Below are 24061 nucleotides of genomic sequence, written 5' to 3' on the forward strand. Positions count from 1 at the left end.
TCAAAGAAGCACATTGCCCCCCTCTCCCCAAAACAACCCGCAAATAAATCCTTTTTTTTTCACGAGCCAACCTTGACTTAAAAGGACAGTGAAATCGGAGCATATTATACCAAGGACCTCCATACACTGGGTGACCGCATAGTCAGAGGAACCGTTGATATTATTTAACAAAGCATCTCCATATAGGATTGCATTTTGTGCTTCCACACACTCCCTTTTAAAACAGAAAGTGACACTCAGACATCAGACAAACGTCAGACAGACTGACAGACAGCGTAGGATATTTTAATAAAGAATATTGTAGGTCTATTTTCACGAATGGGCCGATATCCGCGGTGCTTAAAAAGAAAATATGAGAATGAGGGGGAGGGACGCACAAGTTATTCACACCCTAAAGTCTTGCGATAATATTGTCCGTCTTGGAAATACTTCAAGGAGGCCAGGGGAGGGGGCTTGATGTGCTGGACACTTCGTCACCGTTTTCACGAAGAGGCGAATTTAGTATTTCACTGTCTGAACAAACATCCGAGATAATCGCGTTTAAAGTTGGTCTTATTTTCATTTGACAATTTGAAACTTAAAGATGCATAAAATATGCAAGATTTAGGTATCAGAAGAAAGAAGAGATGCTAATCTTCCTCAATGTGGCAAACTTTAAGAAAAATAGGTGATTAGTTTTGCAGGATTAATCAATTAAGAGAAGTGGCTGTTCGTGAAAACGCAAAATAGACCAATTAGCAAATTCGCCCCTTCGTGAAAACGCAAAACGGCACTTTTGACAAATTCGCCCATTTGCTAATTAGGTCAATGAAGATTTTAATTAATTTTTTCAAAGTATAGCCTCACCAGGTTGTAGATATTGACATATCTATTCATATTCACCAAAAAAAAATTTTTTCAACAAACAGACGATTTTCATGAAATTCGCCCCTTCGTGAAAACGGTGACGACTTGTTCGCATTGTTCATCGCAGACCTAGGCTGTTTGTAAGACTTAAGGCCTCCGTTTCACTCCACACGATGCATAACAGTCAAGAAACAAACGAACACTCAAGCTAGGTTGTTTGATATCACTTTAGGAATCCATATGATGAGTCAATATTTGTTCTAGGTAGGCCTAAGTGAAGTTAAGCGAAGCAAACAGAGTATTTTTTTCTTCCAAAACTGTGCCCTGTCTCTGTCATTTTATCGTGTTTCATTTTGTAAGGGGAGGGGAATTGGGGAGGGGGAGGTTTATAAACGTATAGATTAGTGTTGAAAAAAGTGATGAACTACCTCAAAATCCACAAACCTTCATAGTATTACTGTGCAAATGGCATATCTGATAGTAGCCTTTGCCTTCGCTTTTTCAACAAATCGCCTAAGCGGTTTTATCATTATTTTATGAACTCATACTTTTAATGTATAGTCGTCATTAAATCTACGATAACGGTCAACATATTGCCTTCAACCCATTGAATAAATGTACAGTGCGTATGAGAACGACGAAAATGCATTTGCATTTGATTTTTGCATTTGATTTTTGGCTTGATTTTTACCAGTGCATTATTTATTATATTAGGGACCATTAGAAATGATGGACTTCGCTTAAGTAAGCAGGGGCCTCATTTAACAGCTTATTGGATGGATAGAAGGAGATCAAGAAAAGACTGACAATTACAAGAGCAAATTTCGTTAACAGACATCCAGACATCTCAGGAAATAAATTCTCTTGTTAATCACAACCAAATCCAGACTCCTATACACTCACTTGTATTCCCAGTTGCATTATATGGATGCATGAGGCCCGGACAAAAACAGCTTTAGTTCAAAGTCATGACAAAGCCTCGAGGTCAGGGCCAGGCCAGGCTCCTACTTTGCATATTAATACATGTACATGTACAAGAAGCAAGTACAAGTACATGTACATGCACGTTCACGCAGCTACAGGTACATGTATTTGTAAACAAACACAAAGGGCGAGGTTTTGATGATACAGAATTGAAAGCTGATGACGTCGACCCAATTCCAACAGGGCTCAGTGTTGCGCCATTATAGCTCAGTGTTGCACCAGTTTCTATTCTGCGGTAAGTTAACTCCCATTTCTCGACTTCTAATTACGGATGAACATCTGTTGTTTGACAGTTTCAATTACCTTAAGTGTTAAAGTCTTTTTCACGATTTTTGTGATATTGTAGTAGCTTTACCACCGCGATAATTGACCTATATCAAACCGCTAACTAATTTGCAGAAGTTTAGTGTACATGTAGGCCTAGACCTACAACTGCAAGTACTTTGAATAATACTTTGGACCGTGTGACCGTACGTGCATAGAGGACCCCGCGTCGTGGGAAAGTTGCGGGTACTTGAGTGGTTTTCGGCGGGAACGACATAGGCTTGTTTCAGTTGGGAGAGGTCCTGGAAGGTTTCATCAGGATTATACTTGGTGAGCCAAAGAATTAATGACGTCAGAGGTTCGTGTCTCATATATATTTCGAGTCAAACACCTTTTTCACTATACAGAGTGTCTGGAAAAGAAGGAAACCGGGATTAATCTGTTTATTTCTCAGAAACTGCTCAATTTTGTTTAAAATGGTAACCACCATTTAGTATTCAGTTAATGATGTCCTCTTTCTTATGACATCAAAAAATCCATGCTACCATCACGGATGACTGAGCACAAAGTTGTGCAACGGACCATGTCAGAAATGGCATTGCGCCACATGCACCACCGGTCTATTCGCACAGTGTGCATGTCTAAAAATTTGAACAACGACCAGTACGTAAAGACCAAAATCTTTTTTCTTTCAATGATTAAACATAATATTTATGATGTACATTGTGTTTATGTACCGTAGGCGAGATTATCAGCAAAACGAATGAATAGAGACAGGACACGAGAAATATATTTTTTTTATCTCGCCGGCGAAAAAATTTAATTGACCTCAAGCTAAATTGACTGAACCAAAACCCTATTCATGGTACAATTTAGGCTTACTTTGTTTTTTAACCGTAGCTATGATATAACACAATATTGCCTTCATTTTGAATCTGCCGTCGTGGACATAAAGAGAACGAAGGATCTTGGCTAGCTTGGCTAGCTGTGGGTGGACAACCATCGGCAGGAAATCAAAGATCTTACCTTAGATATCTTTTCATGAATACGTCCCAAATCGGAAACACCCCCCCCCCCCCCCCGTGGGCAAAATGATGTCAATCAGATCCGACGGCTGTAGAAGGCCATTAATTGGGCAAGTAGCCTATAGACCTTAATTTCAAACCCCAACTTGAACTCCGAACTGTCGCTTTCTAACACAGGCAACTATCGGTCGGGAATCAAACTAAGAAAGTTTTGACCAACATTCTTAATTTTTTATGTCTTCACGTGAATTTGTCCCCTTGTTGGAAATACAAGACGTTTTCTGGAATTTCTCTTTTGAGGGCAAATTAAAGTACCATATCAGCAGAACACTGCAGAACACGAATGCACGGGAACGTATTGACCTAATTTTAAACCATAATGACCAGACAGCTGCAAGGCTAAACTTTCAATTTCTATCACGGTCAACCATCGGTCTCGCATCAAAGAGGGTTCGTCTGATGGGCTATTTCATACTGTTGATGTCTTTGCATGAGAACCGTCTCAAATCGGAAATAACCAGAATTTTCAATAGAATTTCTCCTTGTGGGCAAATTGTCAATCAGTCCCGACATAGGCCATCAGCCTGGTTTTTTCGTCAGTATCAAATAAGGGCATAAATGATTATAGTGCGCATGCGCAAGGTATACCGCCCCTAGAGTGGTAACAAGTATTGAAAAAAGGCGATAACACCCCAAAAGCTGCCACCGTTGCAATGCTATCACGCAAAAAAGACCAATTAGCAAATTCGCCCCTTCGTGAAAACGCAAAAGTGACTACGCGCAGAATTCGCCCTTCTCTGGCTGAGTCAATGCATTTTTTGTACAGTACGAGCAGATTCTGCCCCACTGCGCATGCGCCTTGAAATTCGCCCCTTTGTGAAAACGTTTGATTGCACGCGCCTGAAATTCACCCTTTCGTGATATACGCGCTATTGTATTACAATGTATTACAATGTATTTATTTACTGAAAATTTAAAAAACAATCCATAGAGTGCAGAAATTCGCCCCTTCGTGAAAACGCAAAACGGCACTTCCAGTGGCAAATTCGCCCATTTGTTAATTAGGTCAATTAAGATTTTAATTAATTTTTTCAAAGTATAGCCTCACCAGGATGTAGATATTGACATATCTATTCATATTCACCAAACAATTTTTTTTCAACAAACAGACGATTTTCATGAAATTCGCCCCTTTTAATGTTAATAGTCGTCGATAACAGTCAACCTACTGCCATCAATCCAATGAATAAATGTACATTGCGTATGAGAACGATTAAAATGCCTCCCGTTTGCATTCCATTTATTATTTGATTTTTACCAGTGCATTATTTAATATATTAGGGACCATTAGAAATGATGGACTTCGCATAGCTACCTATAGGGGCCTCATTCAACAGCTCATTGAATGGATCGAAGGAGATCAAGAAAAGACTGGCAATTACAAGAGCAAATTTAGTTAACAGACATCCAGACATCTCAGGAAATAAATTCTCTTATTAATCACAACCAAATCCAGACTCCTACACTCACTTGTATTCCCAGTTGCATTATATGGAGGCGAGGCCTGGGCAAAAACAGCTTTAGTTCAAAGTCATGACAAAGCCTGGAGGTCAGGGCCAGGCCAGGCCCCCACTTTGCATATTAATACATGTACGCGTACAAGAAGCAAGTACATGTACATGCACGTTCACGCGGCTACAGGTACATGTATTTGCAAACAAACACAACGGGCGAGGTTTGATGATACAGAATTGAAAGCTGATGACGTCGACCCAATTCCAACGGGGCTCAGTGTTGCGCCATTATAGCTCAGTGTTGCACCAGTTTCTATTCTGCGGTAAGTTAACTCCCATTTCTCGACTTCTAATTACAGATGAACATCTGTTGTTTGACTGTTTCAATGACCTTAAGTGTTAAAGTCTTTTTCACGAACTTTGTGATATTGTTGTAGTGTTTCCACCGCGATAATTGGCCTATATCAAACCGCTAACCATTTGCAGAAGTTTAGTGTACATGTAGGCCTACAACTGCGAGTACTTTGAATAATACTTTGGACCGATCGAGTGACAGTACGTGCATAGAGGACCCGGCGTCGTGGGAAAGTTGCGGGTACTTGAATTGGTTTTCGACGGGAACGACATCGGCGTGTTTCATTCGGGAGAGGTCCTTGGATGTTTCATCAGGATTATACTTTGTGAGCCCAAGAATTAATGACGTCAGAGGGGCGTGTCTCATATATATTTCGAGTCAAACACCTTTTTCACTATACAGAGTGTCTGGAAAAGAAGGAAACCGGGATTAATCTGTCTATTTCTCAGATACTGCTCAATTTTGTTTAAAATGGTAACCACCATTTAGTATTTAGTTAATGATGTCCTCTTTCTTATGACACCAAAAAAATCCATGCTACCATCACGGATGACTGAGCACAAAGTTGTTTTGTGCAACGGACCATGCCAGAAATGGCTTTGCGCCACATGCACCACCGGTCTATTCGCACAGTGTGCATGTCTAAACATTTGAACAACGACCAGTACGTAAAGACCACAATCTTTTTTCTTTCAATGATTAAACATAATATTATGATGTACATTGTGTTTATGTACCGTAGGCGAGATTATCAACAAAACGAAAGAATAGAGACAGGACACGAGAAATATATTTTTCTAATCTCGCCGGCGAAAAAATTTAATTGACCTATATTGACCTAAACCTAAATTGACCGAACCAAAACCTTATTCGTGGTACAATTTAGGCTTACTTTGGGGTTTTTTTTAACCGAAGCTACGAGTAACACAATATTGCCTTCATTTTGAATCTGCCGTCATGGACATAAAGAGAACGAAGGATCTTTTGGCTAGCTGTGCGTGGACAACCATCAGCAGGGAATTAAAGATCTTACCTTACGGTGTTTTAAGGGAATTTAAAACGGTGTCTGAACGACCCCTTTAATAGATATCTTTGCATAAATACGTCCCGAATCGGAAACACACCCCCCCCCTCCACCCCGTGGGCAAAATGATCGTCAATCAGATCCGACGGCTGTAGAAGACCATTAATTGGGATAGTAGACCTTAATTTCAAACCCCAACTTAAACTCCGAACTTTCGCTTTCTAACACAGGCAACTATCGGTCGGGAATCAAACTAAGAAAGTTTTGACCGACATTCTTAATTTTTATGTCTTCACGTGAATGTGTCCCCTTATTGGAAATACAAGACGCTTTCTCGAATTTCTCTTTGTGGGCAACTTAAAGTACCATATCAGATGGTGAAAACTGCAGAATACGAATGCACGGGAACGTATTGATCTAATTTTAAAACATAATGGCCAGACAGCTGCAGGGTTAAACTTTCACTTTCTATCACGGTCAACCACCGGCCGCGAATCAAAGAGCGTTCATCTGATGGGCTAACTTACTGTTGATGTCTTTGCATGAAAACCGTCTCAAATCGGAAATAACCAGAATTTTCAATAGAATTTCTCCTTGTGGGCAAAATGATTGGCAATCAGACCCGGCAGCTGTAGAAAGATAGACCGATGCAAGGTTTGACCTAATTTCAAACCATTTACTCTGAACTTTCACTTTCTAACACGGTCAACCATTAGTCTAATAGACCATAGCGAATGTCATGCATGCCCATGATATGTGAGCAGATTCGCTGATTAATGAGGCAAGACAACCGCCTTTTGACCTCTAGATTTTGACCAATCAGCAGGCGCTTTCTATATCGGGTCTTCGGTCATTCAGCCAGTGCCGTCATAGACAATAAATTAAAAAAAACTGTGTCACGCGCTCTGTATCATGTTACGCGATATGCGTCCGACCGTTGTATTACAAAAACACTGCATTCGAATCAACCAATCAAACCAATTAGTCCCGATTTGGGAATGAAATTACGTCACGATTTGGTAAAGTTGACTCCGATTGGCTGGCGCGCGGCTTGCATAATCTGCATGTTTAGACATATCAGACGTTATACAGGAGATTGGCCCCGTGGATAACGGGTGATACTCAGACTACGTTCGACCTATTCAATAGAAAATTCAGTTTCGTTTCGCCTAAGTGGCGCAATTATAAGCCATTTTTGGCACGCAACCACCAGATAAAGAAATGGAAGTTCATTTGAAGCGAAGCACTAATTACTGTGTTAATGTTCACTTAGTCAGCAATTCAATGATTAATTGTTCCGGAAACTTGAACCTTATCAACTCTTCATTGTTCCTTTTTTAATAGTATTTATTCAGCTGTTTCTAGTGACGCAAACGACGCTGGCCCGATTTTCTATAACTGGAGGACTTAATCTGCTTCAGAATCACTTCGGTGTCTTGTAAAAAAAAAAAGGACGCGACATGGGCAAGACGTGCGCTGTGGCAGCTTTAGTTGCAACCCTGCTTTGTGGTAAGTTCTTTGTTTAACTCCATTGTCTACCTGAAGCCATCTGGGTTTGAACAATTCATGAGTATAACATCGTAAGCGTTTTCAATCGGCCCTTTGCGTTCTGCCGTGGCGTTCTCCACTTACTGCACTAGCTGGCTTTCTCATTATTTCATTATTTTGCAAGCACAATCACGCAAGTTGCACATTTCCCATTTATGCTGCATAATTACCAAATGGTCAAGTGGCAGGACGCGGACATGTTCTCGATTCGTTTCCTTTGACGTTGCACACAGCAATATAGACTACGTACATTTCTCTTATTGTACTGCGATATTGCAAACGTGGTTGCTCTGATAGCACCAGAGACTTTTCTAACATCGATAATTTGTTGGCTCATTTTTCTTCCTGTATCTTTAGTGACATGTGCTGCAGGGGGAGCCAATGAAGGTGAGTAAAAGTTGTTTTTTCTTAAGATTTTCTTGAATGACTTCGGCCGTTATCTCTGTTGTTGTATTATTAACCAGATCTGTTGGTCCTACGTTTAGTGCCACCGTGAGCATGGTCAACGAATGTGCGTTATATCTCCTAGAAGCGAATTGCAGTAAAGGTTTTGAAGACGTTTTAATGACATCGCGAATGAGTAAGCCTAGAACTGATGTAATCAGTCAGTTAGAATCTGAATTTGTCCATTCTTGTCTGTTTTATCAACAATTCGGGTCAGATCCCAATGACCCGCTTTTTCCCAACAGTGCAAAATATATTTGAAATTAGCACAACAATTTTACAAATTCTTGTATAGGGTGCAAGTCTTTATTTTAAGCCGTTACTTTTTTTTCAGTTAGTTGAGTTGTTTGCTTCTCAAAACTTTTCCCCATTATGTCAGTAGGAGATGCCTGATTCGTTAGTTTTTCCTCGTAGATTTTCATCACACCCCCACCTTTTGTCATCATAAAAATAGCTCATGGAAGTATTCACTCATTTCTTGTGTGCACAGTTATACCTCCAGAGATGTCCGAAACATCATTCCTCGTGGACTGTGACTTCGACAGCGCAATCCCCTTTTGCCATTATACCAACAGCAAGACGGATGACGCTGATTGGTATACTACGTCTGGTAGACTGAACGATGACGAAATTGGTCCTGTTGCTGATCACACCACCGGAAACTGTGAGTTTGTTTCTGCATTCAATAGGGGACATTTAACAATAGAGGACTATAGGGTCCCCAATTCCCGAGAGGTCCCCAATTTGGATGCGTGTACAAAACATATGGGAGGTCTTCCTAAAAAGTTGGAGTACAAACAGAAGATGGACAATAGGGCGTCCCAATTGCAGGAAATTATACACTTGTATGAGTTTATGAATTTAAGCGCTGTGATTATAACCGCTACATTGGAGGTTGGCATTATAGAGAATCCGGATACTTCTGACGACAGGAAAGCAATACATGTACATGTATAACAATTTGTGACCTGCCATAACGTAATAAAAAATAACCCCCACCATTGACTTTTCATGTTTATGTACATCATGTTAAAGCACAAATCATTGGCTTTCCAATGATACCAAATTTATTTCTGAAGCTTAATTTATTCCAAAGATATGACGCAGGAACTTCAACAGTGTCCTGCCAAGTTTCGCTACTCTCATTTTGCGAAAAATGGCTTTGATAAAACAGACACGCATTGCGCCAACAACGGCAGTGAAAAACGTTCTTCAGTTTTTCTACTGGTATTTTTCCCAAACTAAAATGCATAGTGTGAATCTTGGATACCTTGGCTACTCAAAAATACAAAACAATCAATATCGAGTTTGACATGATTTTTTTTAGTATATCCAACTTCAGACATCGATTACTCAAAAGAAGATTTTGGGGGACATTCCTCATTTTGCCTCAGTAGGTCACATTTGCTTGACAAAGTTTTGGCCCTGGATCCGTCCTCGCCTACGTGATAGAAGTGCTAACCTGCCAGGATTTATCTATATAATATAGGGGAATATTGAATCTTAAAAATGAAAGGGAAAACCTCTTCATAAGTAATTTAGCTTTTGTCAGTGTTTTAAGATGGTATGATTTCACTTCAAGTGTGTATTTGTCGGTACTGAAATCCAGTAAATAATCCTGAAAAAAAAAACATGCAAAGCCATTAAACTAGGGACAGTTTCAAGTTGGACTTTGTGTTTAACATTCTACTCTAATTAATTTTTTTTCGATTTCAGATACGGGTACCTACCTCTACACCAAAACGTCCTATTCTGAGTCGTTCGAGTCACGCCTAGAAGGTGTTACAGCCGTGGCACCAGCCGACGGTGGATGCGTGAGGTTTTGGTATCACATGTACGGCTCTTCGATTGGATCACTCAAGGTGCACACTGAGAGGAGTGGTGATCTTGGCCCGGCCCGTTGGTCCCAGTCGGGATATACCAAAGTCAGCCAGTGGTATGAGGCATCGATCAGCATTGAGCCTGCCAGCGAATTTAAGGTAATCTATACGGTAGGCCTAGAGGTTTCTGTCTGTCCCAATGGACCGATCCAGTAAGCTCCGCCCAGTGCGCACGTGGGCAAATTAACACGTGCTCCTCTCCAATGCCACCACTGATCTCTATATAAAGACTATAGAGATCAGTGAATCATCATACGCGCGTGCACGCATGTCGGACTTTAGTGCACGCACGTCGGACATAAATCACGGCTGTGATTGGACAGAACACCATGGGGCAGTGGGAATATTTGGGCAATTGTGACTTTGATGTTACAAGCATGGCATTTGGCACACAGTCACAGAATGTCATGAGAAAGATATTTGGCTATAGGGCCATCGCACATTTGTCCTTTGAAAAAAATATATGTAGAATATCAAGCAATCATTTAAACATGTTCAAAATGGCTTCCATTGCTTGTTATTCTCCCTACTTTTGAAAGGGCAAATCTGCGATGGTCCTATAGCCAAATGTCTTTCTTGCGACGTACTCTGACTGTGTGCCAACTCCATGCTTGTATCATCAAAGGCACAATCCTATAACTTATCTGCCGTACTAGACTATATGTGTTCGGATTTGGAGAGTTTTTGCTTCAGATTAAAGTCGTGACTGCTGTTTGTCTCAGCCCAGTGTTGTAGTCGAGTATGCATTTCTTGGGTACGAGTGTGAGTACTTTACAATGAGTGCGTGTATGAGTACTCTGTCGTGAGTATGAATACAAGGCATTCCCCCCCCCTATGAGTATACGAGTACGTGTACGAGTACCAGCAATGTACTTGTACGAGTAAAAGTTTGAGAACTTTTCAAGAGTAGGTGCAAATTTCAATGGGTACCCATGTTCTCAACAATGCCAACAAGGCATTAACAATGCATAAAGCTCTCAAACAGTAGAAAATTGGTTATTTTTACCTCACGATCAAAGGCGGATCGGGGGTGGGGCCAACGGGGGACACCCCCCCCCCCCCCCTCAAAAAAAGAAGCCAATTTGTTGTGTTTAACTGACGTCGCAATAAAGGCAGGCACTGCGTACACCACCATCTTGTCCTCAAAAACAATTGGTTAAAGTGGTCATTGCCTCAGATCGCACCTCAGAGAATCTATCCAACATTCCTTCGGGGTCCTTGGCCCCGAACCCACGGCGTAATGTTTGGGGGACCAAAATTATTTTTGCCCCCCTCTCCAGATGTGTGTTTTGGATCCGCCCTTACTTCGAGTATGTACTCGAGGACGAGTACGAGTTCTACAACTCTGCCTCACCCTAGCTTCTTTTATTCACAAAGTAGAGACAAGACTTGGGGGTTGACTTTCTCGTGCTTCATTTTACAGCTCGTCTTCATTTCCGAAAGTGGAACCGGTTTTCGTGGCAACATAGCTATTGACGATATCAGCTTCGTTGATGGACAATGCCCCGGTAAGTTCACCCGATCCGAGTATATACGTACCCACCGCGAGATATGCATGTGCGTCAAAATGCCACACTACAGCAACATTATGGGCAGTATTTTGGTGGCACGAAATACAAATTGAGATTGCTCAAAGTGGCATGCGTGGTATAGTGGAATTGATTCGGTACTCCGGAAGTACATGATTCGAAACCTGTCCAGAAGGAAAATTTGTCATTTTTAACATTTATGCATTTGCAAAAGGTCGATTTTGAAAGCGTTTATCAAAGGAAATACAGGCTTCACTTGTGCTGTTGACATTTACAGATGTCATCTTTTATATCACATGGTACCATAGTAAATTGCCAGCACGATTAAAACGTGGTATTTTGATGTAGAATCGTCGCTTTTTAACAGAGGTGGGTAGTCGAATCGCCTGGTAACTTAGTCCATAACACAGAATTTTCTCTGACACATAATCACATAATCACCGTTGGAATTTAAATTACGGGGATTCTCTGTGAGACATTCCCATAGACTTGTGCACAAGTCCAAACTGCAATGACACTTAACCGTTAACCCTAACATAAACTTAACTACCCTCGCCAAACTTTGTGAATTTAGATTTTGCATCACGAGGAAATGAGGAATGAACTTTGGCTATTTCCGACGTTAAAATTGTGTCTAGAGAAATAGGACCTCAAACATCAAGGGAGATATTAACAAAAAAATCTTTAAAAAAAAATGGATTGAGATGTATTAATAAGATATAAAGTTATGGTGCTGGAATCAAGAGAGCGTGTTTGAAACAAACACGACCCCCTTATAATGAGGACATTTTTTACTTCTATGGGGTATGGCTTAATAACTTTGTATTCATTTTGCGAGTATAAACATAATTTAGCTTCTTGTGTGCACAGTTATACCTCCAGAGATGCCCGATCCGTCCTTCCTCGTGGACTGTGACTTCGACAGCGCAATCCGCTTTTGCCATTATACCAACAGCGAGACTGATGAAGCTGATTGGTATACTATATCTGGTAAACTGAACGATGACGAAATTGGTCCTGTTGCTGATCACACCACCGGAAACTGTAAGCTGCTATTATTTAAAACTTTGACGATAATCGCTTGTAATAAATTTGAGGTTGGCATTAAGTAATCGGTTACTCCTGACGACAGGAAAGCAATATATATAACAACTTGCTTGACACGACCGAAAATCATAGGCCCCTATCATATGGCCTTTTCAAATTTTCGAAATTCAAAATGTTTGAAATGTTTGTCAACCTTCACAGGCGTTTGTCATCGCTTTACTCGATTACTTGTTTGAAAGACTTCAAGGTCGAATGTCGCGTTAGAATGCTTTTTCTGCATTTCTACAAAATCTCCAAGAGTACCATTTAGACAAATCTGGACATGTGACTACGGTGGGCCTACTCTCAGGGAGGTCCCTTTAGGCCTAATGGCAAAAGTATTGTGCTTGCTATTGTATAGAAGGGGACATCCGTGATAGAAGTACCACCGTGCCAGGATTGATCTATATTTTACCAGTGAATATTGAATCTTAAAAATGGAAGGCAAAACCTATGCTCATAAGTAATTTAGCTTTTGTCAATGTTTTAAGATTGTATGATTTAACTTCACGTGTGTATTTGTCGATACTTTCATCCATACGGTGTATAAACCTGAAAAGAAACAGGCGAAGCAAAACTAGGGACGGTTTTTTAGTTAGGCTTTATGTTGAACACTCTCCTTTAATTTTTTTTTTCGATTTCAGATGCGGGTACCTACCTCTACACCAAAACATCGTATTCTAAGTCTTACGAGTCTCGCCTAGAAGGTGTTACAGCCGTGGCACCAGCCGACGGTGGATGCGTGAGGTTTTGGTATCACATGTACGGCTATGAGATTGGATCACTCAAGGTGCACACTGAGACGAGTGGTGATCTTGGCCCGGCCCGTTGGTCCCAGTCGGGATATACCAAAGTCAGCCAGTGGTATGAGGCATCGATCAGCATTGAGCCTGGAAGCAAATTTAAGGTAGGGGGCCCACCAGTATTAATTGCGCTATAGAGGGGTTTTTGTCCTTAAAATGCTTGTGATCTCGACATCCAGATTAAAATTTTGACTCCCCTATCATCGACCAATGGTCGGCGATCCCATAGGGAAGGCGATCCTGGGGCAAGGCAATGGGGAAGACGATCTTACATGGGGGAGGCCGATCCCGGAGGGAAAGCGACCCAGGGGGAAGGCGATCCAGGGGAAGGGCGATCCAGGGGAATGCGATCCAGGGGGAAGGCGATCCTGCATTGGGGAAGGCGATCCAGGGGGAAGGCGATCCTGCATGGGAAGGCGATTCCGGGAAAGGCGATCCAGGGGGAAGGCGATCCTGCATGGGAAGGCGATTCCGGGGAAGGTGATCCAGGGGGAAGGCGATCTTGCATGGGGCAGGCGATTCAGGGCGAAGGCGATCCAGGGCGAAGGCGATCCTGCATGGGGGAAGGTGATCCTGCATTTGGGAAGGCGATCCTGCACGGGGAAAGGCGATCCAGGGGAAGGCGATCCGGGGGAGGCGGGAGGACCGGGGGAACAGAAATTATCACCGCAATAGTTTTATTTTTTTGCGGACGTTGGATTGGGAGCTTGAGGTGATGTCCCCCTAATAAAATTATTAAGTCCTTTGAGTGTATATTTTAACCGAATGTAAATCAACTTCCGAAATGGAAGGCCTACAACAGCATAATTATGTAATGTACATATACATTATGTATATGCATATACATGTACATTCATTTTCAACGGCGTCCCCTACAGTCACGTGTTGTCGTGACCCTACCGCTTTTCTTAGTTGCAAAGCTATTTGTACTTGTCCACGCCCCCTAAGAAATCAGCCTTGCTCCGTTTGTCCAACAATAATAGAGACAGTCTTAATTTTGCTTGTTTTGTTTTGTTCACCGCTTCACAGCTCGTCTTCGTTTCCCAAAGTGGGACTGGTTTCCAAGGCAACATTGCAATTGATGACATCATCTATGTGGATGGACCATGCGGTGGTAAGTGATAGTAATGTTAGTAATGATAGTATCATTTCTTTTTTCAATATTCTCGATTAAAATTTCTAAAGATGAAAATTACATGAGAGGTATAACCCTTTTAGGATCGGAGGACACAATGCGAACCCATTTATAAGAAACTTTATCAAACGTCGTGGTTCAACTTTTTAACCCATTTATAAGAAACTTTATTCAAACGTCGTGCTTCAACTTTTTAAACGTCGTGCTTCAACTTTTCAAACGTCGTGCTTCAAGTTTTCAAACGTCGTGCTTCAACTTTTCAAACGTCATGGTTCAACTTTTCAAACGTCATGTCGTCGTGGTTCAACTTTTCAAACGTCGTGCTTCAACTTTTTAAACGTCGTGGTTCAACTTTTCAAACGTCGTGCTTCAACTTTTCATGGCGTCGTGGCTCACTGATTTTTGAAACGTCGTGGTTCAACCTTTCTTTAAAAAGAAACAAATATAGAATATATTCTAAAATACTTTTTGGCCACAAAATTGACAGAAGTATGTAAGCACCCCTTGAGGTCATTACAGTGCAGTCAAATGACATCATATTATAGACGAGGGGCAGTTCCTGCCAAATTTAAGAAAAACCGTCTGACGGATATTGAAATAAGGAAGGGAGTGCTCCCAGCCGGGTCCCGCCACGCGATCTAGAGAAGACCGACAATAGCCCGGTCCCAATAGAGTTAAGTCATAAAAGTATACATGTAGTTGCAAAAACAAGACAGAGTATCTAAAAACAAAAACCCCGTGTCGATGTGGAAAAAAGTTGAATTGTACAGCTTAATGACTTTTTTTGATTTTGCGAATAAGGATTATTATTATTATTATTATTATTATTATTATTAAAACGACAAATGTAGCATTAGGGAGACACGTTATCGTAATTTCTTCGACAATTGGGAGACATCGGTCATTAGGGAGACATGTTCATGTCTCCCTAATTCCACAGCCCCCCTTCAGAGGCAAAACTTTACTGTCGCAATCGGGTTATATTTGTTGCTCGTGGTCTAATTATGGTTAGGGCACAAGTTTGAAAAATTTTGTGCATAAGTGATTTTCGGTAATTATTATTATTATTATTATTATTTACACATTTCTCCCCAGAGAGGCCAGATCCGTTTTTCCTCGTGGACTGTGACTTCGACAGCGCAATCCCCTTTTGCCATTATACCAACAGCGAGACTGATGAAGCTGATTGGTATACTACGTCTGGTAAACTGAACGTTGACGAAATTGGTCCTGTTGCTGATCACACCACCGGAAACTGTGAGTGTATGGATTTTAAGCGTTTGGTAGGCCTAATGATCGCTTTTGAAGTTTGGATAAATTGAATAATGGCTTTTGAGAAATTGGTCTCTTGTGGCAAAGCAGTACCCTTCCTTGACACTGCCGGTGACAATAGGCCTATTCATTGTAACCTTTCAATTGACGTTGATTTCAAATATTTGAAACCATTGTCAACATTTTGATGGTCTACGTAATGCGGTTACTCGTACATTAAAATTTACAATATGGTCACTTGGGGTACTTTTTTTTTTACAGTTTTGGTAGCAAAGCCAAAGCATTTATAACGCTGCCTTACGTAGACATTGTACTTCATTTGTACAAATTCGATCATCTGGCAGAAACAAAAAACAAAATGTCTGGACAAAAACGACATTGACGATTTTTTTTCTAGAAAACCTGACGATTGTTTTCGAAGAAAATGCTTTACATAATTGTATATGCATGTATATCCCTTTATGAAGATAAACTACAGAAGCCATTTTTATCAGATGACTACAAAATGCTGAATATGAGCTGAGAAATAAGCCAATGTTTACAATATGATACAAGAATAGCTTACATCTATGGACGATTCAAGTTTGGGTCGTTCTACTAATTGCATTTGTTCAAATACAGACACGGGAGTATACACCTCTTTACCAACAACGTCTTATTCTGACATTTAATAAACCTGAAAAAATAAATACAGGCAAAGCTATAGATTTAGGCCGGTTTAACATTATATTATAACAAGTTAAACATTATATGGAACTATTTATTTTCCGATACCAGATGCGGGTACCTACCTCTATAGTTGATAATGTGAACATCTGTTGATTGTGTCTTCCGATTTTAGATTCCGGTACCTACCTCTACACTAAAACGTCTTATTCTGAGTCGTTCGAGTCACGCCTAGAAGGTGTTACAGCCGTGGCACCAGCCGAGGGTGGATGCGTGAGGTTTTGGTGTCACATGTACGGCTCTTCGATTGGATCACTCAAGGTGCATACTGAGAAGAGTGGTGATCTTGGCCCGGCCCGTTGGTCCCAGTCGGGATATACCAAAGTCAGCCAGTGGTATGAGGCATCAATCAGCATTGAGCCTGCCAGCGAATTTAAGGTAAGTTTTGTCTTTTGTCACTAGCATAGAGGGTCCTATACATGTGACCTTTATATTCGTTTCAGTCTTAAAGGGAATATACATCATTTGCTTTTGCTGTAATTTTCAGAAATGGATGGAATTGGGGGGTTGGAAATATATAGCAAATATAGTTACACTGACTTTTTTGAGGTTTTGTGTTCGAAAATGCTATAAAAACCAAGAAAAACAATCATTTTCCTGTAGTCAGGTTCCCTGACTCCACATAAGAAGAAACAGAGCAGTTTACATACATTGGGGAATTGTAAGGTCAGGGAACCAGTCTAGCTGGCTCGTACCCGTTCATAGGTTTGTAATCGATTGCAAACAAGTGCGATGGTCAATTGGGGCCAGTATTTGAAAAAAGCCAGTTTTTTCCAACGCTGATCGGCCGATCAGCGTTGGAAATTGATACAAAAATACCACTTTTCTTGAAAATGACAGTATACCAGGTGCCATGATTTTACAGGATGCTTTACACTGTCATTCACTAACAGTCCAGCAAGGCATTTCAAAATGATTTGGTAGTTTTATTTTTTGATGTTTGCAAATGTTGTATTTTCCCTTTAACCCTTGTCTTCAATAATAATTTATTTATTAGTTTGTTGTCTATTATTTTTACAGCTCGTCTTCGTTTCCGAAAGTGGGACCGGTTTCCGTGGCAACATTGCAATTGATGATATCAGCCTTGCTGGTGGACCGTGCCCCGGTAAGTTTTTTAAATTGGCACAGAGATAGATACGAGACTCGACATAATAATCACAATACAGGTTGAGGGAATTTCAGTCACTATATTGTTAAACTAAAGTATTAATTTTAGACATCGTGCAGGACTATTATTGTAATTAGTCAAAATGACTAACGGATTTTTTACAGTGTATGGCTAAATTTAATACTTAGTACTTGTTTCACGATTGACAGCGTGAGTAAAAAAAAAACAGAAACCCAAATGGCAGGACCAATTTTTGAAATCAGTTTTGCTTGTAGCACTTTCAAAATCTAGGATATGAAAGCCCAATCGAGATGACTTTCTTTTGGTAGAATACTCATTCAAATCACTTATGTATTTTTCAAGTTCATTTGCGGGTACAATTTGCTTCTTGTATGCACAGTTAAACCTCCAGAGATGCCCGATCCGTCTTTCCTCGTGGACTGTGACTTCGAGGGCGCAATCCCCTATTGCCATTATACCAACAGCAAGACCGATGACGCTGAATGGTATACTACGTCTGGTAAACTGAACGATGACGAAATTGGTCCTGTTGCTGATCACACCACCGGAAACTGTAAGTTGTGAGAATTGACACTTTTGGGGTAAACATTTCTGTGACAATCCCGAGAATGACCTGAGAATTGCTGGTCTCTTTCCAACACTTTTCGCCATAGTCAGCCACCAGACTAATGGAGAGGTCAGTCTTTTCAAACAGTTGGACCACGGTTGGTCATGTAACAGTCTAGTCTTTGGCCTCAGGTTGATATCACTTGACTTCCCTCTCGAGTGCAATATATTGAGAAAAGTCTGCTTTAAAAATTGAATTGAGACTTCAATCTCAGCTACCGAGGAACTTGTCTTTGCCTCGTTAAGATTTTTGGAGAATTTTGTCAGCCGAAGAGTGATATGAGTAAACTTGGCCTGAGTTTGTTTTGCATGTTTTTCAGCACTCGTGGTCCTAGTCTGATTCCGGCTCAGTCTGAGTAGGGATTTTTCAGAGTGTGTTTGTAATTATTGATCAACCACAGAGGCTTTCTGTTAGAGTTGATAATGTGAACATCTGTTGATTGTGTCTTCCGATTTCAGATTCCGGTACCTACCTCTACACCAAAACGTCCTATTCTGAGTCGTTCGAGTCACGCCTAGAAGGTGTAACAGCCGTGGCACCAGCCGAGGGTGGATGCGTGAGGTTTTGGTATCACATGTACGGCTCTTCGATTGGATCACTCAAGGTGCACACTGAGGCGAGTGGTGATCTTGGCCCGGCCCGTTGGTCCCAGTTGGGATATACCAAAGTCAGCCAGTGGTATGAGGCATCAATCAGCATTGAGCCTGCCAGCGAATTTAAGGTAAGTTTTGTCTTTTGTCACTAGCAAAGGGGGTCCTATACATGTGACCTATATATTCGTTTCAGTCTTAACCCTTGTCTTCAATAATTATTTTATTTGTTAGTTTGTTGTCTATTATTTTTACAGCTCGTCTTCGTTTCCGAAAGTGGGACCGGTTTCCGTGGCAACATTGCAATTGATGATATCAGCCTTGCTGGTGGACCGTGCCCCGGTAAGTTTTTGAAATTGGCACAGAGATAGATACGAGACTCGACATAATAATCACAATACAGGTTGAGGGAATTTCAGTCACTATATTGTTAAACTAAAGTTTTAATTTTAGACATCGTGCAGGACTATTATTGTAATTAGTCAAAATGACTAATGGATTTTTACAGTGTATGGCTAACTTTAATACTTAGTACTTGTTTCACGATTGACCGCGTGAGTACAAAAAAAACCAGAAATCCAAATGGCGGGACCAATTTTTTAAATAAATTTTGCTTGTAGCACTTTCAAAATCTAGGATATGAAAGCCCAATCGAGATGACTTTCTTTTGGTACAAAACTCATTCAAATCACTAATGTACTTTTCAAGTTCATCATTTTTGCGGGTACAATTTGCTTCTTGTATGCACAGTTAAACCTCCAGAGATGCCCGATCCGTCTTTCCTCGTGGACTGTGACTTTGACATCAGCGCAATCCCCCTTTGCCATTATACCAACAGCAAGACTGATGAAGCTGATTGGTATACTATATCTGGTGGACTGAACGATGACGAAATTGGTCCTATTGCTGATCACACCACCGGAAACTGTAAGTTGTGAGAACAAAAAGTTTCTGGATAAAAATTGATGTGAAAAACCCCGAGAATGACCCGAGAATTGTCATTTCTGACCCGGAAAGGGTTACGCCAATACAACCCTGATTCTAGGCTATTCCGGAAGTTTGAAACTGCCTAATACTGAGAGTCCTAAAAGGTATTGGAAACAATGTGACGCAAGAAAATAGACTGGCACCTGAAACAACCAGTCTAACACAATTCAGTTCTGCATCAATCAACTGTGCAAAACAAACATCTGGCATGTCTGGTACTGGTCACTATTCAACACTTTTCTCAATAGTCAGCCACCAGACTAATAGAGAGGTCCGTCTTTCAAACAATTGGACCATGCATGGTTGGACATGTATACCAGTCTAATCTTTGGCCTCAGGTTGATATCACTTGACTTCCCTCTCGGGTGCAATATATTGAGAAAAGTCTGCTTTAAAAAATTGAATTGAGACTTCAATTTCGGCTGGAGAAATACCGAGGACCTTGTCTTTGCCTCGTTAAGATTTTTGGAGAATTTTGTCAGCCAACTTGAGAGTGATATGAGTACTTGTTGGCCTGATTTTGTTGTGCATGTTTTTCAGCGCTCGAGGTTTCAGTTTGATTCCCGCTCAATCTGTGTAGGGCCTTTTTCAGAGTGCATACATGTATGTTTATAATTGTTCATGTCAACCACAGAGGCTTTCTGTTAGAGTTGATATGTGAAAATCTGATTCTGTTTTTCGACTTCAGATACTGGCACCTACCTCTACACCAAAACGTCTTATTCTGAGTCTCTCGAGTCACGCTTAGAAGGTGTTACAGCCGTGGCACCAGACGACGGTGGATGCGTGAGGTTTTGGTATCACATGTACGGCTCCTCGATTGGATCACTCAAGGTGCACACTGAGGCGAGTGGTGATCTTGGCCCGGCCCGTTGGTCCCAGTCGGGCTATACCAAAGTCAGCCAGTGGTATGAGGCATCGATCAGCATTGACCCTGGAGAGGACTTTAAGGTATTTGCCGCACCCTGAAAATCCCCAGATCAGATTTGACCCAGATTCCAGCTTCTCCCTGACCTGGTACTTTTCTAGGCAAAAATTAATTTTTTTGATGAGGTTTTTCGGGCTGGGGGGGGGAGTGGGGCTGGATGCAGGCGCGGTTCTAGAACCAATATTTTTGGGGGGCTAGCACGGTGGATCCAGAATTTTTTTTCAGGGAGGCGTGCTGAAATGTTGACCGGTTATTTTTTCCAGACACTTAGGCCTCCGAAAATCAATAGGTGGTGGTGGTGGGGGGGCTCATGCCATATTTTCAACGGGGAGCGCCAATAAAATCCTAAAATCATTCACACTATAGCAAGGGCGGATCCAGAACACAATTTTTTTGTGGGGGGCCAAAAAAAAATTTGGTCCCCCCAAAAAGTGGGTCCCAAAAATTACGGCGTGGGGTTCGGGGCCCGCTTAAGGGCCCCGAACAATTTTTGGATTCTAGATGCTCTGTGGTGCGATCTGAGGCAATTTCTGACCACTTTAACCAATTATTTTTGAGGAAAAGATGGTGGTTTCGGGGTTTTTTTTTTGGGGGGGGCGATGGCCCCCTTTGGCCCCCCCCCCCCCCTCTCCTGGATCCGCCCTTGCACTTTATTAACTAATGCACCCTTGTCACGGCTATTTCTTCTTTAGGGGGAGACCGTTCACATGTCCATCACAATCCTTCTTTTTGCTAATGTAATTTTTTTTATGGAATTTATTTTGGGGGGGCTAAACAAAATTTGGGGGGGGGGGGGCTTCAGCCCCCCCCCCCCCCTAGCCCCCCCGTAGAACCGCGCCTGGCTGGATGTTACAGTGGGGGGCTGGATGTTACAGTGGGGAGAGGGAGCCACCAAATTTGTGTTCAACCCGTTAACAATGGTCACATTTCATAGGGCTAACAAATTGTCGGTGTCGGCAACTGATTTTTTATAGAGGGCGTGCCGCGTGCGCCAATTAACCCACCCCATGCCCCCTCAGGCCTCCCCGCGCTCCCTTCCTTTTGCTTTGCTTCACCGCTGCTTTCTGCTCTTGTAGGTGGTTAAAATCGATGATATGAAATGCCGTTATGATGTGACCCCCGTCAAAGTACATTTTGATCTGGCAATATTCGGAAATAAATAGGTATTTTGTTCTCTCGTTGGAAAAATAGATGTTTATATCGCTGTAAAATAAAGCAGAAGACCTAATTAAAATAGATAGCTCCAAATGTATTTTTTTTATCGATTAATCTTGTATTGTCTTGTATCGATTAGTATTGTATACATATTGTATACAAACTGTATACATACTGATTGTGTTTATCCATCCTTTTTTTTTTGACTTATCGATGTTAGATGTTGTTGAAATAAAAGAAAATGAGAACTATTAAAAGACAAGTAATGATATAGGATATTCCAATTTTGAATTGGCATTCGTCATTTTTGTTTTTGATTTAAAAAAACGTTTGATTTAAATGTGACGGTAAATGTTCTTTCAATTTTCACGAGTGCCAAGAAAGACAAAAATCCATCGGGGAAGGACTTCAATGATCATATTGATTATGTTTGAATGTAAGTATTTCATTATTATTAACTATTTAATATCCATTTGTTTTTACATTCTTTGCAGCTCGTATTCGTTTCCCAAAGCAGAGTTGGTTCCGTCGGTAACATTGCGATCGATGACATTGGCCTTGTGTCGGGAAAATGTTAAGGTATGTCATAATTATCTTCCACTCTGACTTTTCTTGGCTTTCTTTATATTTATTACATTTATTGAAAATACATATATCCCTTTTTGCGATTAAAAAAAGAGTAATGATCTGTTTGTATCCCAATTTTTTTTGTTATTTAGGAGACAATATAACGCCAAAACAAAGTAAAAAAAATTGACGAAAAACAGGGCCCAATTTCAAGGCTCTGCTTACCATCAGCGACAAATTCCCTCTAACAATAGCAGAAACTTCCGTGCTTGCCGTAAGCATATTTTACGGGTTATATATTTTGGCTTTGCGCATGCCTATACATCCTGTAACTAAGGATCAGTGGCGCACGCATGGCTTTTTTTTTCAAAGTTTTTAGAATTTATTTTTTTTTTCAAAAATTGCCCAAACTTTTGGGCTGCAGAAAAAAAATGTGTTTTTTTTTTTTTTTTTTTGGGGGGGGGGAATATTTTGACGTTGGTGGCGCCACTTACACCCCTATTATACTACTCGAAAATAGGCCACATACATATCACCAAGGTCAAATCGTGGGACTAAAACAAACATTACCAAAAAATATTTAAAATGAATTGACAACCTCTTGGGGGGGGGTCTCAAGTCCCCCGAGCGCCCCCACTTGTGTGTTCCACTTCTTTTCTTATGTGGTTAGCGTGGAATGTTGTTTTGCTAACGCCTTTATCAGAGAATGGTGAACGATAGTTCGAAATTCTGTGGTTAGCAGAGCCATCCAGTTTGGCCCAGGTTCATTATCTGTGACAAATGTAATTGCGGATATCTTTAAACAACGATCGTTTGGGAAAGGTCTTCAGCATCTTTCTGTACAGAGAGAAAAAACTCAGGCTGCTCCTTTTTCCCCCTCATACTTAGGAATTCATCTTCCTCATCGGAAGTATTCACGACATCAGGAGTAAGAAGCTCTAAGTTTCCATGAAGCAGTTGAGAACTTGACAATAAATGAAATCATTTGTTGAATAATGATTATATCCAATATTTCAAATAATGGTAGCTTCTGATTTCTTTTTAATAACTATCGGTTAATAGTACCTTTTGAATTATTCAAAATATGTATATTAACACCTGATAATTTCAAATGGATTTTACCCCCAGAATTTCATTATATTAGAGTATGCTTTTGAATAATAATTGTCTCCGGATCGAGTGGTATAGGCTTGTGCTTTTCACCTTTAAGTAGTTCTGAATTCATAGCTTTTTAACTGCATTACTTCAGTAACCACCAAAGACTCTCATATTAAACCGTGAAACGCGGAGACGGAATTATCAGTACAACTGGTGAGGAAGTCATCCCTCATAACCCCTGATTAAATTTATGGAACCTGGGTGGATTTGACGCTACGGGGCCTACAACTTGTACGAACATGAGAACATTGTAATCATCATTTCTTCCGTGGCGGTTAGGAAACCAGACTTAATGCACTCCTGTATTAAGACAAGATAAGTTTGCGGTAGCACCATGTGAATAAATCTCTTTTGTGAGTATGAGTGGTTCTGAAAAGAACCGGAGGGACTGAACGTTTTGAACAGTATGCTCTGCCCGTCGTCGAAGAATGAGGGATTCCAACGATGATGCAATGTTATAAGGATGGGTGCGGTGAGGCGTGAGACTAGGATGCAAACTGGCGAA

At 40.9% G+C, this 24061-nt stretch overlaps 1 protein-coding gene across 8 annotated transcripts; it reads left to right on the forward strand.

Moving 5' to 3' along the window:
- Positions 1-1997: 1997 nt before the first annotated feature.
- LOC119738382 (MAM and LDL-receptor class A domain-containing protein 1-like) lies at positions 1998-23891 on the forward strand. Of its 8 annotated transcripts, none has more exons than XM_038213257.1 (19): positions 1998-2065; positions 7357-7521; positions 7918-7947; positions 8495-8668; positions 9721-9983; positions 11308-11392; positions 12284-12457; positions 13144-13406; positions 14332-14416; positions 15533-15694; positions 16551-16813; positions 17456-17540; positions 17944-18117; positions 18630-18892; positions 19019-19103; positions 19512-19688; positions 20437-20699; positions 22326-22410; positions 23287-23891. In XM_038213257.1, the coding sequence occupies exons 2-18, from the start codon at positions 7473-7475 to the stop codon at positions 22407-22409; spliced, it is 2679 nt and encodes an 892-aa protein (XP_038069185.1). In that variant the 5' UTR covers positions 1998-2065; positions 7357-7472; the 3' UTR covers position 22410; positions 23287-23891. The 8 variants fall into 8 exon arrangements, with proteins under 8 accessions (XP_038069185.1, XP_038069190.1, XP_038069192.1 ...); XM_038213256.1 differs by lacking the exon at positions 1998-2065 and adding an exon at positions 4835-4956; XM_038213259.1 differs by lacking the exon at positions 1998-2065 and adding an exon at positions 4995-5313.
- The last annotated feature ends 170 nt before the right edge of the window (positions 23892-24061 follow it).

Source organism: Patiria miniata, unplaced genomic scaffold, assembly GCF_015706575.1.
Source record: "Patiria miniata isolate m_02_andy unplaced genomic scaffold, ASM1570657v1 HiC_scaffold_3, whole genome shotgun sequence".
Taxonomy (NCBI): domain Eukaryota; kingdom Metazoa; phylum Echinodermata; class Asteroidea; order Valvatida; family Asterinidae; genus Patiria; species Patiria miniata.